The sequence below is a fragment of the Rhineura floridana genome, chromosome 13 (assembly GCF_030035675.1).
Source record: "Rhineura floridana isolate rRhiFlo1 chromosome 13, rRhiFlo1.hap2, whole genome shotgun sequence".
Taxonomy (NCBI): Eukaryota; Metazoa; Chordata; class Lepidosauria; order Squamata; family Rhineuridae; genus Rhineura; species Rhineura floridana.
The window spans coordinates 22,525,139-22,545,036 of NC_084492.1; the positions used below are offsets into that span (position 1 = coordinate 22,525,139).

A 19,898-nucleotide genomic window follows, 5' to 3' on the forward strand; every position below is an offset into this window, starting at 1 on the left:
TCTAGGACTCAAACTGCAACCCAGTGCTGCTAGTAAAATGCAGTCTCTATCCCCGCCCCCACCCGCATGGTGTCAACATTGCTACTGAGATGCTACTGAGACTGCATAATTGTCACACTGAATAGTGTCTGTGACATCACCAGTTAAGACAAATCAGTTTTCCCCTCTGTACCAACCACTCCAGCACCAATCTACATTTAAAGATTTCTGATCACATTTTTTAAAAAAAGTTATTTTAAGGCTAGGCGCTTCTCAGCTATTCCATGTGATCCTGCAGGCATTAGCAAAGAAAGTAGTGTGGAACATTAGCAAGCCTTTACCAAAGCAATCTGTTTAGGAGTAAACTGAACATTAAAAAAATTATATTGTGCACATTACATTGTTAGTTGTACCTCATCTTGACTAAGTTTGAATAGTGTTAATTGGCATAGATAACCACTAACTACATTACGCCATAATTTATCTTCAGAATAAGCTAAACATTCTACCTGTGAAAAGAGTTTTCTTCATGTAATCCATACATTGCTAGCTTCTCTACTGTGTCAACAGAGATGTGATTGCCAGCTTTTTTGTAATACTCATTCATCTCTTCTGCAAGAGCTATATATGAATCCTTCTGTTTACCTACGATGCGGCCAATGTAGTTTATGGCATCCACAATAAAAAGAGGTAGTATCTGAAATAGTAAAACTGCATGTGAAAAAGAGCATGGCACATTTCCAGGAAAAAGGCACTTTCACAAGCCAATGGTTTTAAATTCACCTGTTTCTGGCACTTGTAACAACTCTCTTCTTTATTATTTCCCTTCACCCTCTTTCCCCTAAGAGTCTAGTCTTTCAGCCCTAAATGACATGCAACTGAAGGACCTCTGCATGTTTTATTCAGGCCTGCTGTGATGACAGAGAACATGGAAGTGAGGAAGGGGCCCAGTTTAAGGAGCAATAAGGGAGTGTGCATGAAGGGAGCTGAACCTCCCCCCCCCATGGCTTCCTCCCTGTAGTCCCAATCTACAACCCTCAGCCAGACCCACTTCCAGCATTAGTACCCCAATCTGAAACAAAGCCTTGGGAGACGGTTGTGGGAAGGGGGAGTTTCAGGCCCCTGACCTGTACACCCTGCTTTGCTACTTAAAATCAGACTGAAAGTTCCCCTTGCTTTCTACTCAATTGCAGCAGATAGATTTTTGAGAACACAGATCTGCCACGTTCACATCTAATTTGGGCCATACACTGTAAGCCTGACAGCAGGGCCTGTATCTATTTTCAGATATATATACGGGCCCTGCTTATACGGCAGGTTCCGTTCTGGACTGCCGCCGTAAAGTGAAACGCATTGAAAATAATGGGGCGCAACGCACGAAAGTGTCACAAAATGTCGCAAAAACGGCCTTAAAACTGGGAATTTCCCCTCATTGAAAGCCGCCACATCAGCGGAACGCCAGAAAACAGAACGCCGGTAAGCGGGGCCCTACTGTAGCATCAAGGCACTGTAGGTACTCTGGATATTAAGGAAAAAACAAGGCATCTTCCTAGAACAGCAGCAACTATAAATGCTGTGTTCCTGTAACTCGTCAGTTTTGTGTATTACGAAACCCAATCTAGTTATTTCCAGAAAAGAAGCTCATTCGCCACCATTGTACTATCAAGACTAATGAAAAAAATTCATTAAGAACATCCGGCCCATGGAAGATTAGAGGATCAAGAGAAGTCCTCCTTTGAGTGTGTTCAACATGATTTTTCTGAACATGAATATTGAGAGAAAATGAATGACAAAGGGATGCATTTAACTGATAATTCAATTCCTTTTGTGAGTTTTGTACATGATTAGTTTTTACCCAAGTTTTCAGATTTTAATTTGCTGTTTAAATTGTTTAATTGGCTATTTGAAATTTCTCAGTTTAACTTTTCTAGTATAAACAGGTGGGGGGGGGAGATATATGTGAAAGATTCTCAATGTAGGGAATAATGCATAAATTCTATGCATAAATTCACTTCATCAGGTGATATTTATGTGAAAGGCAGAAGCTCTGTGATCATACAGCACCAGAAGTGCTTTTCTGGAGGTCCTATTCTTTCATGCTATGGCACAAGTTCTTCTCCATTGTAAATATAGCATGTTTAAAATACAAAAATGAAACTGTTTACTAACTCACTGTTACATTTCCTGTTGCAGGCAAAGTTTCATCTGTCACTTTTCGTGGCAAATCTATTAGTAAACTAACTCGATGTCGATCTGGACAGTGTTTTTCATCCCTGTGTGTTCATAAGTGATAGAATTAAACAAAAATAAACAGTTTAAGATAACTAAGGTGACAGTGTTTGGCTGCAAAGAGTAAATGGGATACATTGGTCCATTTTGTGCATAATTGTAAGCCACAGCCCCAAATAAACCTCAACTTACTGTGCAGCATGCTAGCACTCGCTGATCAAATGCTCCTGCTTCGCTCCACCCTGCTGCCTCCAGAAGAAACTAACTATGAGACTTTGCTTAGCGTTACATACGATCTACCCCTCATCTTGTTTCTCACCTTCACTTACTGGTCGTGGTATATTTAGTGAGAAACAAACTGTGAGTGCTACTTCGCAGGAAAAGCTAAACCAAACATTGCTTGTTTCTCCTGGAGACAGGCAAAGTGGAGCAGCAACACTTGAGCAGTACGCACTAGCATATTGTATGCTCATGGTAAGCCATGGTTTATTTCTGACCATGGTTTACTGTTAGGTAAGATAGAGGCCAATGACAATCATCCCTATAATTGCCATGAAAAGCCTGAAACAATCTTATATGCAGAATACAGGACTCACAAAACTTAAGAGTAGTTAATTCCCAAACTGTACACTAAGGTACACCAGTGTGCCATTATAAATCAATTCAGTTAGAGATTCCTGTGAGCCCAAAACCACTCACCCACACAGTAGGTTGCCCACAACAATTCTACATTATTCACTGGGGAAGTATAAGGAATGCAGTCTGGTGATAGAGCACATGCCCTTAGGTTGAAATAACATGTACATTTTCAAGTGCTTTAATTATCATCCAGGAACCTTCTCTTGTTTGTTAACGGGTTAATGCACATTACCACCATCTTTTCCTGTTTTAAAATGCCACTATGCTTTCTCTAAAAAGAAATGGGGGTGCCACAGCATCTGATTGTCCTGATGTGCAACCTATACTCTGCACAAGAGGCTACTGTAAGGACAGAATATGGAGAAACCGATTGGTTCCCAATCGGAAAGGGTGTGAGACAAGGGTGCATTTTATCACCCTACTTGTTTAATCTATACGCAGAACATATCATATAGAAAGCAGGATTGGACCAAGATGGAGGTGTGAAAACTGGAGGGAGAAATATCAATAATTTAAGATATGTAGACAATAAAATACTACTAGCAGAAACCAGTAATGATTTGAAACGAATGCTGATGAAAGTTAAAGAGGAAAGCACAAAAGCAGGACTACAGCTGAATGTCAAAAAGACTAAAGTAATGACAACAGAAGATTTATGGAACTTTAAAGTTGACAATGAGGACATTGAACTTGTCAGGGATTATCAATACTTCAGCACAGTCATTAACTAAAATGGAGACAATGGTCAATAAATCAGAAGAAGGCTAGGACTGGGGAGGGCAGCTCTGAGAGAACTAGAAAAGGTCCTTAAATGCAAAGATGTATCACTGAACATTAAAGTCAAGATCATTCAGACCATTTCCGATCTCTATGTATGGATGTGAAAGTTGGACAGTGAAAAAAGCGGATAAGAGAAAAATAAACTAATTTGAAATGTAGTGTTGGAGGAGAACTTTGCACATACCACAGACTGTGAAAAAGACAAATAATTCGGTGTTAGAACAAATTAAACCATAACTATCACTAGAATCTAAAGTGATGAAACTTTGGCTTATGGGGGCTGCGAAGCTAAGCCCTGAAGACATCCCTTCAAGTGGGTCATCACCGCCAATAAGCAGTCCTTGCTGAAAATTGGTGGGAAGTTAGAGCAGGTGGGAACTGACTGCAGCCACTGCCAAGTGCTGCCCAGGCTTTTAGAATATTTCTACTTTCTTGCTGCCTGACCTTTTGTTTTCTCTATGTCTTTCAGGGAGAAAGACAAGAAAGACAGCTGACTGAAGGCGAAGAAAACAGAGAGGGAAGGAGACGAAGAATGTGACTTTTTTTTTTAAAAGCATGAACAACAAACAGAGGGGAAAGAAGCGTAAGAAACAAAGAAAGAGATAAAACATGGTAAGGTAGAAGAAACCATTATCCTTCAGAGAGGAGAGACAACTCAATAGGATGTTCTTTGAGCCGAGACAGGAAATGAAACTGATCCTCAACAAGAGGGGAGGAGCAAAAGTATTTGCTGAAACGTTTCCTGTCTCTGACGTGTAGGAGGAGCTACAATACCCACTTGGAGACCTCTGTCATCCATGAGAGAAGATATGATTCACTAGGAAAGACAATAATGCTGGGTAAAACAGAAGGGAGCAGAAAAAGAGGAAGGCCAAACAAGAGATGGATTGATTCCATAAAGGAAGCCACAGAGCTGAACTTACAAGATCTGAACAGAGTGGTTCACGACGCTATTGGAGGTTGCTGATTCATAGGGTTGCCATAAGTTGTGATCAACTTGAAGGCACATAACAACAATGCTTTCTCTAGCTAGTGCTGCTAGAAGATTCCAACTCTGGAGGCTACCATTAATGTAGCATTCTCAGAGAAGCAATAAGGCTACATCGACAGTTGATCTACATGGTCTTTACATGGGGAAACCCCCCAAATACCAGCAAAACTGACAAGGCTTAATTCGGATGTTGTTTTGTGAAAGATGGGGAGCAGTGAAAGAAAGAGCAGGATGCTCATGGTCACAGAAACTGAGGAAGACACAGGATATGTTGGGATGTAACACTAAAGCATAGCTTAGCATCATGTGCATGAGCCTCTGGCAAGCCTGAGTGAAGCCTCAGGTTTCTGTACCCGCATCCTCTTCCTGTATGGAGAGGAGACAAGGAGGTATAAATCAGGATTCAGCTTTGTGTTAGCTCGATTCCTGGCTTGTCATTACACGCAAACCTTGAATTGTGGTTTAAAATACATTCTAGTTTCATAATACATGGTTTAAAGTTGGCTTGTTTTGAAAAGAAGTTTACTTTAAATCAAGATTCTGTTTTATTCTTTCTCCTAGCTATACAGGAGGGGGTGGGAGAGGAGATCCATCAGCCCAAGGATTCATGCAGGCTTCCTTTCTGCTTGTGCACATGATGATAAACTACCATGAAGGCGTATAGCTCAGAGGCAGAGCATTTGCTTTGCATGTAGAAGGTCCTGGGTTCAATCCCTTACATCTCTAGGTAGGTCTGGGAAAGTCCCGTCAAGCCCTGAAGAGCCACTGTTAGTCAGTGTAGACCAACTTTCCTCAATCTGGTAACTTCCAGATGTTTTGAACTACAACTCTCATCAGTCCCAATGACCATGACCAGTGGTCAAAGAGGGTACCAGGTTGGGGAAGGATATATTCAGTGTTGATGTAGATGAGCTAACGGTCTGATTTAGACTAAGGCAGCTTTCTATGAGCATTATTTGTGAATGGTGTCATTTGGTATAATAGCCACATCTGTTCATAATGAGACAGAGATTAAGGTATAAGGAGAAAAACTGAAAAGAATAATTTCCAAATGTGTACAGCTATATGGGGATGGAACACTATAAAATAAATGCACTTATGATAAAGGTTCCTGTTTCAGGGAAACATGAAACACAAGAAGATTGTAAATCCATAGTTCTGCATGGCCAATTTTAAAGATATGAAAACATTTAAAACTACACTTCTGTCTTGAACACATGCACATTAACCAGTGGGAGAGAGTTTAAACACATTTTACATGGGCTGTATGAAGTTTTACTTCAGACTCAGAGTGCGAAAGAGTTAAATCTTTTTGGTTTGCAAGAGTGAAGACTGTGCCTCAATTTGGAAAACACTTCTATAGTGGGGGTTATAAGCCCCACTCAGCCATGAAGCACGCTGGATGACTTTGAGCCAATCACCACTTCTCAGTGCAATGTACCTCATTGGGTACAATGGGGGAGGACCATGTATCCTATCTTGTTCTCCTGGGGGGGAAGGTGGAATATAAATGTAATAAATAAAATAAATAAGCACAGATTTACCCAGGCAAATTTCATTTAATAGCTTTCACACCACAGCCTCAAAGAAATGTTTTCCCCTCCACAGCATTTTAAAATAAACCCCTTTTCTATGCTGTTACTTTTCTTATCCGTTTTTCTTTTAGTCTAGAGTAGAACAAATCATTTCTCCAACCTGTCCAATCCTTATTTCTCTCACCTCACTAAGGACTTTGTTGCTGCTGACTGGATCAGCCATCTTGCGTTATCAAAGTGTGGGGAACATATAGACGAAATTAACCTGCCAGAAGCCCCTCTACTATTACAACTGACACCCCACTTTTGTTAAATTATTAAGTGATCTTATATTAGAACTGGATAAACCATTCCTTTACAAAGGTAGCAAGCAGCTAAGTTAAACAGAAGCTTGGCATTTTCTTACTTGCAAACCCCATATGTTTTAAGGTAGCGACAGAGAGGCCTTCCTCTCTTACTGTCTTCTTTGGCAGCCAGCACTCCAGATGTAAAGTCACATAATTCTGATGGAATGTTGGCTTCTGCACGTTTTAAATAATGTAGTACTCCAACAGCATGGCATGCACTCTTTTCTGTCAACAGCAAAACAGATTGTGCCTTTGGTTGCTCTTTTTCCAGAGATGAAATCTTCACAGGGGAAAGAATATGGAACATTTGCCTTCAGTTTTTATTATCAGGTATAATAATGGGAGTTCTAACAACAACAACAAGAGGTGTCCCCGTTCTAGTAACCTTACAATCAACATTTTGAAAGGTGACAGACAACAGAGGAAGTGAAGCAAATAAGAAAATGGACAAAATGCAAGCAGATAGACCTACACTCTTAGGTTTCATTTCAATTACGAATAAAGGGGATTTAATCTAGAAATGTTATGGAAGAAATGGGTCTGAAGGAAGACAGATGAGTGTTCTGAGAATAAGTTCCAGGCACTCAGGGCAGCAAGAGAACAGAATAATCACTTGAGAGTAAAATGGAGGGTGCAACAGTGGTGGAGTTGGAGGAGTGAAGATCACAGGTAGAAGCATATTGGGAGAGATGGAATGAAAAAGGAGGTGGGAGAAGGAATCAAGGAGACCTTTTTCGTTTGAAATTTTCAGGATGATATTTCACAACAATAAACAATTTACTAGAATTTGTGCAAACCTTTTTGATTGAGTTTTGGAAATGAGCAGACAAGCTGTATAAACGTGCACCAAAGATTCTTGGAGATGCAGGAAAACTGAAATGAACAACACGTGTTGCATCTGTAATTCCTAAGGCTGATATGCAATCATCAGTTAAAACTGGAAAGTAAGATCAGAAAATATATCATGAAAGAGCAATGACTATTACTATAACTGGAAGGCAAAATAGTCTCAAATCACACTAATTTATAACCTCACTCTTAAGAACAAGCATGGACTTTGTCTCAGTGTCTTATTTTAACATTAGGGGAGTACTTCTGCAAGTCACTCCTCTACTTAAAATGACTACGCTGGTAACAATGAAAAGCGCCAATATGGCAAGCCACATAAAAATCATTATATGGGAAGCAGCCATCAAAAACTCTAAAAACAGAATGAAAAGAGGTAGATAAGCTAGAAATTGTTCTATTATAAAATTATCTCTCTTTTTTGGTTAACTGATGAAACCTTGCCCAGATTTTTATGCATTGTAAATTGTCGTAATCTGTTTGATACTATGTTGCTCTTAGCCTCCAAGATATTTCACTTCTTTCCTCCTTGCCTGCCAGAAAGGACAGTTGCCCTGGGACTGAAGAAGCAAGGGGGAAAAGCACACCTTGGCCCTATCCATCAGCCTAAGGGGAAAGAGCCACCAATTACTACTGAAGACCACCAGCAAGGGAAAATCAGTCTGGTCTAAGCTGGACATAAATGCTTCTAGCTCTGCTGTTTGTTCTGGGTTTGAAGAATGTTTTCCCTCCTCTACGTTTCCCCTTTGCTCCCTTTCCAAGTGTGTCTTGTATTTTTAGTCTGCAAACCTGATGGCAAGACCTGTCCTTCCTTTTAAAAAAAAAATTAAAAAAAAGATGTGAGCTGCTTTGCGAGACAACTGTCTGAAAAGTGCAACAAAAAATAGGAAATAAGTAAGACATCTAATTAATCACTACAGTTCTGACAAAGGCTCTAAAATAAATCCACTCAAGAAAATATTTACCCAGTACAATATGCGTGCCAGAGCTAAATCTTTTGTTCCATTGTTCCACAACATAATCAAAATGAAATCCAATTTCTGGGTGTATTTTCAAACAAAATACTGAAGTGCTCGCCACTGCCTGATTACAAAATAAGAATAGTTTCAAACAATGCAGATTACAAAACAAAGTACTATTACTGAAGAATGCTCGAGCATTGCAGCGACATTTTTTAAAATAACTGGAACACTACTACATTCCAGAATAAAAATCTGCATGGGTTGCATTTTATTTTCCACATTTGAAAGATTCAGTTTAACTGAATTCAAGTGAAGGTTGGTGTCCCTGGGTTAATATATTAATTTTTATATCAAAGAGATACATGATCTTTTGTGTAATAAGGAGAAACGGATAACTCCATTTGGAATGCATATCAATTCAATGCTAAGATCTTGTATCTATCAGCAGTGGTGAAAATGTTGTGCTGTACTGCTTGTCTTATTTATTTATGATGTTTCATCCCAACAGTGTCTTCCCAGTTGCCTGCCTCATTGTTTTAGAGCCCCCAAAAATGTTCAACCTCCTCTGCAAGGGAATCAACACAGTATTATGGCATCTATGGATATACTCCACAAACAGAAGACATTTCTACTTGGCTCTGTGTGTGTGTGTGTGTGTGCTGCCAACTCCCACATTTGATTAAAATCCTCATCCTGCATCACATGCTACTTTGAAAGGCCCTATGACTTTCTAGAGAAACATTTTGCAAGACTTTAGTGATTCTGCCACAGTGGAAGTACCTTTTGTTCAGCTGCAGTGATCTTTGGATTCATCTTCTATTTTAAAAATGCAGCTAGCTAAAGCCAAGAGAAAGTAAGAGCATCCTGTTACTTTCTCTACAGGCAAGGCCATCCCAATCTTGGTAGTTTTTTTGTCCTTCCTGTGGGGGAAGTTTCAGAAAAATATGTGACAAACCCTTTTAATCTAGTGTAGCAAGCCAGTGTCACCTAGAGCATCTGGGATTTTTCTTCCCTGCTGAGAATTTTGCTTCCCTGCTGTCCACATTTCTAGCTTAATTTTTTTTAAAAAAACAATGGACCAGCTAGTCAGAATTGGTTAGCCAAGTTGTAATGCAGTGTTCAATAATGTAAATTCAGAGTCATTAGCGTGGTGGCTGTAGCTTCTAAAATTTCTGATGACAACTAACATTAGATTTGGATCTCATCACCAGACAAAATAGTCAATCTCTGTAAAGGATCCTGCTTTTACTTGTCTGAGATTTCCATAAATATGAGACCTTACTTTCTGAATTTGTCTTTTGGAGCCAATCAGTCAGGTCATCAGAAATGCTCTCTCAGATCTTCTCTTCTGAAAGGAACTGCGCGCATGCTCTGAAACCCAACTGCTCAAGCAGGTAGCATGTAAAAAGCTAAATTGGATTGACTTTTTTTATTCCATTTGCATGTTTATGTGAGAGTATTGCCTTCTTTTTATCTTTCCCCCCTTTTCTCAAATACAATTTTTATATACTTGAGCATTTGGCTTTCTTAGTTTAAAAATGATTTTCTCTAAAATCATAGAATCATAGAGTTGGAAGGGGCCTTGTAGGCCATCGAGTCCAACCCCCTGCTCACAGCAGGAAATCCACAGCTAGAGCATCTCCCGCAGATAGCTGTCCAGCCTCTGCTTGAAGACATCCAGTGAAGGGGATCCCACCACCTCCCTAGGCAGTTGGTTCCATTGCCGAACCGCCCTTACTGTCAAGAAGTTCCTTCTAATGTCTAATCTGAATCTACGCTCCTGCAACTTAAAACCATTAGACCTAGTCCTACCCTCTGGGGCAGCAGAGAACAAATCTGTACCCTCCTCTATGTGACAGCCCTTCAGGTACTTAAAGAGTGCAATCATATCACCCCTCAGCCTTCTCTTCACCAGACTGAACATGCCAAGTTCCTTCAACCTTTCCTCATAAGACTTGTTCTCCATACCAGCTATCATCCTTGTCGCCCTCTTCTGAACCCGCTCTAACTTGTCTATATCTTTCTTAAAATGAGGCACCCAGAACTGAACGCAGTATTCCAGATGAGGCCTGACTAATGCAGAATATAGTGGGACTATTACTTCCCTCGACCTGGAAACTATAGCTCTGTTTATGCAGCCCAAAACCACGTTTGCCTTTTTTGCCGCAGCATCACACTGCTGGGTCATGTTCAACTTGCGATCCACTTCAATTCCAAGGTCCTTCTCACACGCGCTACTGCTAAGCCGGGTATTTCCCATCCTGTACCCGTGCATTTTGTTTTTGTGGCCTAAATGCAGAATCCTGCATTTGTCTTTATTGAATGTCATTTTATTAATTTCAGACCAATTTTCTAGTCTATCCAGGTCCCTTTGGATTTTATTCCTGTCTTCCATTGTGTTAGCTATCCCTCCCAGTTTCGTATCATCTGCAAACTTCATAAGGCTTCCCTCCACCCCATCATCTAAGTCATTGATAAAAATGTTGAAGAGTATCGGCCCCAGGACAGAACCCTGTGGCACTCCACTCGAGACCTCCTTCCAGTCCGAAGCAGAGCCACCGACGACCACTCTTTGAGTACGGTTTTCCAACCAGTTATGAATCCACCTGACAGTATTTCCATGTAGTCCGCATTTGACTAGTTTGCTAATCAAAAGGTCATGGGGGACTTCGTCAAACGCATTGCTGAAATCTAGATAGATGACATCTACAGCATTTCCACCATCTACTAAGCTAGTGACCCGATCAAAAAAAGAGATGAGATTAGTTTGACAGGATTTTTCTTGACAAATCCATGCTGGCTCCTTCTAATCACAGCATTGTCATCTAGATAGTTGCCAATGGACTCTTTTATTATCCGTTCTAATACCTTTCCCGGTATTGAAGTCAGACTGACCGGCCTGTAATTCCCCGGATCTTCTTTTTTACCCTTTTTAAAGAGCGGGACGACATTTGCCCGTCTCCAATCCTCTGGCACCTCTCCCGTTCTCCAGGATTTCTCAAAGATGATGGCAAGAGGTTCCGAGAGTACATCTGCAAGTTCCTTCAATACTCTGGGATGCAGTTCATCAGGCCCTGGAGATTTGAACTCATTTAGGTTAACTAGGTATTTCCTGACTATCTCCTTATCAATCTCGAACTGCAGTCCCGACCCCTTACTGAGATTACTACTGATGCAAGGTTGCACACCGTTCCCTTTTTGGGAGAAAACGGAGGCAAAATAGGTGTTGAGCAGTTCTGCTTTTTCCACGTTATCTGTCAACATTTTGCCATCCTCATTGAGCAGCAGTCCCACTGTTTGCTTGGTCTTTCTCTTGCTTCGAACATATCTGAAAAACCCCTTTTTGTTGGTCCTCGCTTCCCTCGCCAGCCTCAGCTCATTCTGGGTTTTAGCTTTCCTTACGCTATTCCTGCAAGCCCGAGCCGCTCGTCGGTACTCTTCCTTGGTGATGCGTCCTTCCTTCCATTCTTTATACATGCTCTTTTTTACTTTTACCTCCTCCACCAGTCTTCCGTGTAGCCACATTGGCTTTTTCCGATGTCTTACATTTTTCTTCCTCTTTGGAATTGTTTGCGATTGTGCTTTTTGTAATACGTTATTCATGAACTCCCACGCTTCTTGGGCTCCTTTTTTCTTTAGTCTATCTAGCGACGGGATCCTACCCATCATTTCCCCGAGCTTGCTAAAATCAGCTTTCCTGAAATCCAAGGTCCATGTTTGACTATATTCTTCTTTGGCTTTCCCCAGAATCCCGAATTCCAGCATTACGTGGTCACTTTCCCCCAAGGTACCGACCGCTTTAATTCCCGTGACCAATTCGTCCCTGTTAGTTAAGATCAGGTCCAGGATTGCCGATCCCCTTGTTCCTTCTTCTACTTTTTGAAAGAGGAAATTATCAGCAAGGCCCATCAGGAATTTGTTGGAGGCTTTGTGCTTCGCAGAGTTTGTCTCCCAGCAGATATCCGGGTAGTTGAAGTCCCCCATCACTACTACTTCTTGCCTCCTTGAGATTTCAGAGATTTGTTTGAGAAAGGCCTCGTCTACCACCTCTTCTTGGCCAGGGGGTCTGTACTAGACACCTACTACCATGTCAGTTTTATTTGTTTCTCCATTTATTTTTACCCAAATGGTCTCTATCGGACCACTTTGTTCGCTCTCTTGGATTTCCATAGAGATGTATTTGTCTTTGACATATAACGCTACTCCCCCTCCTTTTCTGTTGCATCTATTCTTTCTGTAGAGTTTATATCCTTGAATGGCTATATTCCAATCATGGGAGTCATCCCACCAAGTTTCTGTTATCCCTATGAAGTCATATTTGCCTTGATGCACTAAGACTTCAAGCTCCCCTTGCTTGTTTCCCAAGCTCCGTACGTTGGTATATAGACACCAGAAGTCTCTTTTGTCCCGATTGGATTCCTCCGTTAATATACCGTGAGCTTTGCCGTGCATCCCTTTCTCTCTCCCAGTGTCTCCTGTACCCTTCAAATCGCTGCGTTTACAACCCGCTGTCTTTGGATCGGTCTTTAAGTTATCATCTCCATCCCCCAGAGGCTTTAGTTTAAAGCCCTCTTGATGAGTTTTGCCATACTTCCCAATATGTTAAGCCTGCATTTGCTTTTTCCTAAAGGTAGTGCATAAGGTTCTGAAAAGTTTGATATCCTCTGTGCTCTGGGAAGGTAAACTCAAAGCACCTGGGTCCTTGGCAATAGAGTTCCCAAACATCTGGACAGTCTATGGTATGTCAGCAGGTTCATCCTATTTGCTGGCAGCGTACCATAACTGGAGAGGAGGACCCTTATAGAAAAAGGGGATCTGTCAAAAAGAGGAAGTCCCCTCCACCACCAGGTTCTGTCACAATAGTATAGTAGGAACAAATACTTCCCACTTAAGACACAAGCTAAACTATTACCCAAAAGCTTAAGGACTATAAAACAGGTAAGGAAGTAGGAAGTGACAGGACAGAGGGCCGTCCTACAAGATCAAATTATTTTAATCTGAAGGGTCCAGAGAGTTTTCAACCAGCACCCTAAAGAATCCAAAATAGACCAGGTGGGGCACCATAGCCTTGATCAACCGAGAAGACAGAACCTTCATGTTAAGTCCAATGTTCTTTTCTTCCTTGCTGGAATAATATGGGGTGTAATGACTCACTACTTGAACACTATGGTAGCAAGACACTCTGGAAAACACATCTTCCAAAGCTGCTTCTGAAGAAGCATAAACATTTAAGTTGTAATGTTTGCAAAAGGTGCATGCAGTGGACTACTAGCCACTCTAGATATTTCTTTTATAGGTAAACTAGTACTGCACATAGTCAAGGCTACTGTAACTCTGATGGAATGTGCTGTTATACCTGATGGAAGAGGCAAGCATCAAGAATCTATATGCTAGGAAAGGATCTTGATGACATAAGAACATCAGAAGAGCCTGCTGGATCAGGCCAATGACCCACCTGGTCCAGCATCCTGTTCTCACAGTGGTCAACCAATGCCTATGGGAAGCCTGCAAGCATGACCTAAGCATAAGAGCACTCGCCCTTCCTGTGGTTGCCAGCAACTGGTATTCAGAAGCATAGGTATTTTAATTTATTGTAATGTTTTTTGTGATTTTACTGTTTACAATTTTATTATGTACATGTTTGATTTTATTTTTGTAAGCCGTCCTGAGTGCCCTATTATAGGGTAGAAGGGTGGGATAGAAATATTTTAAATAAATAAAATAAATACTGCCCCCAGCCATGGAGGTAGAGCAGCAGTGGGGAATCTCAGGGCTGGGGGCCAAATGTGGCCATCGAGGCCTCTCTATGGCACTTGGAACTCTCCCCAGGCCATACCCCCTCCCCTCCTATAGTGTTTTTGCTTGCCTGGAATGTGTCCTTGGACACATAATGACTCTTGTTTGCCTGGACAGAGGATGAAGAGGGATGAATGCATATAGAAACTAGCTTACTGTACATAGGTAAACATTGTATTATTTGCTCTATTAACTTCTGCCTCTGGTCACACCCACCACTTGCGTGTGGCCTCTAGAAGGTTGCCCAGAAGGTACTGTGGCCTCCGGGATGAAAAAGCTTCCCTACCCTTGAGGTAGAGCATAGCCATCATGGCTAATAGTCATTGATAGCCTTATCCTCCATGACATTACTGAGTTTTTTAAAAAATGTAGTTTAATTTTACTTGTAAGCAACCTTGGAAGGCTGTGTATCCACAAAGCAGGATGAATCATAATAAACAAACATTTGAACCTGTTGTGGAATTTACAACTAGGTTCTTTTTGGAGAAGCCAAAGCCTGATTTAAGGTTGTTTATTCAGCCAAGCACTTAGCTGGAGCAAAGTACAGAACTCAACTAAAACGGTGGTCAGTTACAGACATATATATACCCTCACATTCGTCATGACCATAGCAACAGTTTCATGCAATTGTTCTATGCTGCAGTGATGCTCTGCCCCCTGTACCAGCCACCCTCCTCTATGCATTCCTGTGATATCAGTATCCTTGGCACACATTCACTTTATTACAGCAGTACTATTCACTATTGTCTACGTGATTCCCCTGCTTACAGGAAATGGCAGTCAGAATCAATCAGAATCCTCCTCAAACCACAGACTGCACCTAATCTCAGCTGCCATTCTCAAGCAGAAAACTGAAAAGTTTCAAGAGCCACACCTGTCATAAAGGCCTTAACAGTTTCAGGCAGCATCCAGGACTTTAGACCAGATCAAACCTGGATCCTACAAATTTTCATTTAGCCATAACATGAATGCTTTTGTAAAGATACCACTTTGCTCGCTAGGGATGACACTTCATATGCCTTATTCAGTGCTTAGGTAGGCTGGTTTCCCAATACAAGATGAAGCAAGAGATAAAGCCATTCCCTTTTGCAGTACCCTCATATTCTCTGATTAACTATGCATTCATCCATTAATCAGGATGGGAAAGAGGAGAATAGGACCACATCTTTCTTTTCCAACAATTGGGACTGTATTTTTTTAGGAAAAAAAATACCTTGTAAACTATATCCGTTTCTTCTATAGAATTGGTGAAAATCAATGTCTTCTGAGCATTAGTAGGAGTAAAATCCAATGTTTGAAGTAAAGCAGAGATTCGGTCACACTCTGGGCAGAGCTGTACCACCTGAAGTGACATGTAGTTTGAAATGTCAGATTAAATCACTGTTTTTAAAAACCAATTATTTCATTTCTGCTTCCTCTTTGTTTTAGGGAATTAAACATATATATATGGAGATGCTGTAACCCAGTTTTATATAAAGATAACAGATGGGATTCCACAACAGTCTGATACTCTTGTTTGATCAACTTTTCTGGCAGAGGATAGTTATGACCTTGAGGTGTTCAAAAAACATTCACAGCACAATCTTATTTTTAAGTAACTAGCTCAATAAATCATGCACACATAAAGATATTTTTCTCTTCCCATTAAAATGTTATACAATACAGAAAAAGTTTGATATTTTGCTCATCCTAGCTAAGTGAGCAGGCTTTGTAGAACTATTCCTGATGCCATCTTTAAAACTGAAGAATGGGAGCAACCAATTTGATTTATTCTGTACATAACCAATCTCAACCTCCAAAATTCCACTTAGTATTTTTAAAGCTGCAGTGCTCATACCTCATAGCCACAGACTTCTCACAAGAGTTAGTGAACCTTTGCAGGGGTATAATCTTCAACCCAAAAGCAAATATATACAAGCCGTAAAACCCTAAATATTTTACCTGCTGCACTTCCCCATATATGGCAGCTTCTTCCATGGATGTGATCACAACATACGGATCATTCATGAAGTCTTTGGTTAAATATTCTATGTTTTTGTTCCAGTGCCTTCCAACAGCAACAATCTGCTGAGGTGCAGATTCCTTCTCTTCAACATTCAAGTTTGTTTTATAATATTCTAAAATATTAAATATCTACAAAACAATAACCTGCATCATTATCTTTTGCATCTCAAGTAATGCTACTCACAGAATTAGTGTTTGGAAAACTGTTAGCTTACTAGTCAACAAAGAACTAGGTTCAATTCCCCAGAAAAGAAATCACTTTGTAGCAGTGTATATGTGACATAAGTGGTACTAAGCATAGTTGAGGGTTGGGGAGGGGGAGCAATCCTCATTACAGCCAGCTGTCGCTACATCTTTTTTTAGAAGATGCTTAGACTTCACACCGAAGCACATTTCTATCTTATGATCCAAAACCACACTTACTTGTACGCTGGCTTCAGAAAAAAGTACATCAACTTCATCGAACACAAGATGACATAGTCTAAGGAACAGTAAGCTGTGACATTCAAGCAACCGTAAAAGGCTATATGGAGTTGTTATAAGGACCTCACCTGTAACATTAGAAGGAAATTGTCACCATGTTTTTTTTTAAATTTCAACCAAGCAAACAACCATCAAAAGTTACTAGCCTGCCATTCAAATATACCTATGTTGCTAGCTAATAACTCATGATCCACAGACAACCTAAGAGAAAAAAGAATCTATTCTCTTGTTTATGAAAACTTTCTTGCCTTACCACCTAGAAGTGATGTGCATTCACCAAGGACCATAGCTCAGTGATAGGGGTGTCTTGCAAGCAAAAGGTCCCAGGTTCAATCCCTGATATATCCAGGCATGGTTGGGAAGACCCTATCAAACTCTGGACAGCCCAGATCAGGGGTTCCCAAAATGTAGTCCATAGCCTGCAAGCTTCATTCAGGTGGTCCGTTGCGAATCCGTACACTTATAGCTAAACACAGAAGATGACATATCCCTTGCATTAAATATTCATATTGATTTTAATTGTATTATAATTGCTTCTCTTATTCCTTATATTGTATTTTATTGTATTACATTTTGAATTCCATAGAATGTAATACAATAAAATATGTAAGAGATAAAAGAAACAATAAAAATACAATTAAAAATTGTACAGCATCTATAATAATGTATTACAATAGGCAGAAAAATAATTAAGTGGCCCACCAAGACCTTCAGAAATTTTCAAGTGGCCTGTGAGGAAAAAAGTTTGAGGACCACTGCTCTAGACAATACCAAGCTAGGTAGAGCAACACTGCTAGATAGCAACTTCCTATGTTTCTAGGACTACAGACATCTGGAGAGAAACAAGTTTCTATGTTGCATTATCAGCTGAAATAAATCTGCATAGCTGGGTACAAACTAAGAATGTGAAAGCCAATTAATCGTGACAAATTCAGGTCCTCCCCACACTTTTGTTTTACATAACACAAGTCAGTGGCCTAGTTTGCATGTCATGGTACACCACAGTTAATTGGTTGTCCTAATAAGGATTTTATAATTAGATAGTGTGAAGCTTGAGTTTTTTCTTGCCAAATTAAAGCATATTATTCCTTTGTGGTAGTAAAACTGAATAAGAGTTTTTTAGTTATACATGTGGTAGACCATTTTAGTAAGTGAGTATCACTATATTTTATACCATAGGCTTATGCTTGTATTTTGTTTTGTTACAACCTCATGGTCCAGACAAGTATATTCATTCATATTTTTAGCATAAATCATCATGTTATCCTTACATCCTCTTGGTATTCTCACACTCTTGATTTCTTCCTTATTCATTCCCAGTAAGAGCATTATTGGGTGAAGAGGCCTGGAACAACGGCTGTAAATTTCCACAAACTCAAACACCAGTTCTGCTTTCTTCTGTCCTTGGCATATAATTATTGCTATAGGCTATATATACACAAGACATGAATTTATACTAAGAGTAGAAACACTTCATGCTTATAAATGAGAAGCTTATAAATCAGAAAGTCCCTTAAAAATATAGAATCCATTGTTCAAAGTAATCCAAGCTGTTCAAGATCTTTAAAACTCATGTAGAGAAGGGGGGAATCATGGTTTACTCTGAAGAGTCTCATTTTTCATTCACAGGCCTGCTTTTTACCACTTGCTTACCCAACATTATCAGATTGCTTGATGTATATAGCCCTTGTCAGGTGTGTTCATTTGGCGTTAACTAAAACATGCAAGGAGGTGCTGTGGAGGATGTGTGTGCAAGTACTATACACGCCTCTGCTATTATTCTCATGGAGGCTCCCGCTTCAGTCAGTCATCCCCCAACATGTGGAGAGCAATGAGAATAATGACAGGGGTGGAGGTAGAATGCTCATTTCCATAGACCCTCCCCTCACATAATTAACATAAGTTAATTGCAAAAATGTGTGGTTTTTAAAAAAACTATGAGACATTTCTACAGAGATCTCTCTGTCCTTCTCTTTATTCTGTGGCGTCTGCTAGGAAGAACATATACCTATACCTTTAAAAATGTTAATCTTGTGTCTACTGCTGCAGCTAGCTTTGGATGATCCAACACCATTCAAAAGTTTACTGCTAAGGGTATGTAACCATCTGGGCAGATAACCGATAGGCTTATCCATTTGAGTCAGAGGCTACAGTGTCTCTCCCCCCACCCACATTTCTGTATTTATGAGTGTCTCCATAGATATGGTTATAGTGGGCTTAACCGTCTGTTTGGAGGCAAAGATGACTGCTATCTCATGTGGTACTAGTGCTATGCTGTAGAATGTTGTCTTCCAACCAACACCATACCCCTATATATTTCTCATGTCCAGAAGTGATGCATATGTAAATACAGAAGCCACATCCAAAAAAACAACCACAGAGTCACACATACTGATTGCTTAAACCAACATATATTGTTCCAAGACTTTGTTGAGAATAAATTGAATGTCCTACTTACACCACTCCTAGCTGGCAGTGATATGTAACAACTTCTTGACTGCAAGAATGTAATAACTGGCAGAAGATATAGAAGTGGATCACTTTCAGGAGAGATAATAACCGAATCACATCCACGAGCTATTGGTGGCCAGGAATAAGACTGTATATGGTTAGGACCTAGGAACTGGTTCCTTAGAAGCTCCTACGAAAAGAAAAAAGAAGCATAAACTGGATTAAACATTTATGTATTTATTTTAAATATTTCTATTTCTCTTCTATGACTATGATCAAATGAAGCTATGCTGTGTACATAGCCAGAGCTTTCCTGTTAATATGGCAGCTTGATTTTTCTATAGAAACCCCATCACCTGTGTGTGCACAGACCATCTACTATGTATGTATACAAATACACTGGATTGTAGCCTATATTTTTTTCTCAGGCATGTGGTTAAACATTCTTTACATGAGAAACCAGTAAAATATTAAGGGGGGAAAGCTGTCAGCTATGGTAGGACAAGGTATCAAGCAGACATAACTATGTTATAGTCTTGGGGTACAACTCTCTGTCAAGTTAACAAACATACAAACTCTACTGAAGTAAGTGGCACATGAGTGCAAAGAGACAGACAACTGTAGCCTTTATCACTAATGAAATCTTCTGAAGTTTCTTAGTAGATCCACTGCTAACAAATGGGTAAATGGGCAATGTGAATTCTGGATATGTGCTGCTGTCGCGCCTCCCCACACCTTTCCTCCACCCGCCACCACCTTCACCAGCAGTAGCAAATGAGGGGAGAAGGCACACTATCCGTACATCACAACTAAACCTATATGTATAGCGACACTGCTGTTTCCCCAGCCCTTGATA

At 40.2% G+C, this 19,898-nt stretch overlaps 1 protein-coding gene across 6 annotated transcripts in view; it reads right to left on the reverse strand.

Annotated features, from left to right (window-relative positions):
* The window catches only part of TDRD12 (tudor domain containing 12), a 69,482-nt gene that overhangs the window by 11,653 nt on the left and 37,931 nt on the right, over positions 1-19,898 (reverse strand). For all 6 annotated transcript variants that reach the window (XM_061594293.1, XM_061594295.1, XM_061594296.1 and 3 more), the window contains exons 14-23: positions 19,050-19,232; positions 17,863-18,019; positions 16,532-16,659; positions 16,046-16,237; positions 15,318-15,446; positions 8,312-8,429; positions 7,298-7,437; positions 6,560-6,780; positions 2,153-2,252; positions 489-676 (exon numbers count right to left, since the gene is read on the reverse strand). In XM_061594293.1, the coding sequence (XP_061450277.1) occupies positions 489-676; positions 2,153-2,252; positions 6,560-6,780; positions 7,298-7,437; positions 8,312-8,429; positions 15,318-15,446; positions 16,046-16,237; positions 16,532-16,659; positions 17,863-18,019; positions 19,050-19,232 (1,556 nt within the window). The remainder of the gene's footprint in view (positions 1-488; positions 677-2,152; positions 2,253-6,559; positions 6,781-7,297; positions 7,438-8,311; positions 8,430-15,317; positions 15,447-16,045; positions 16,238-16,531; positions 16,660-17,862; positions 18,020-19,049; positions 19,233-19,898) is intronic.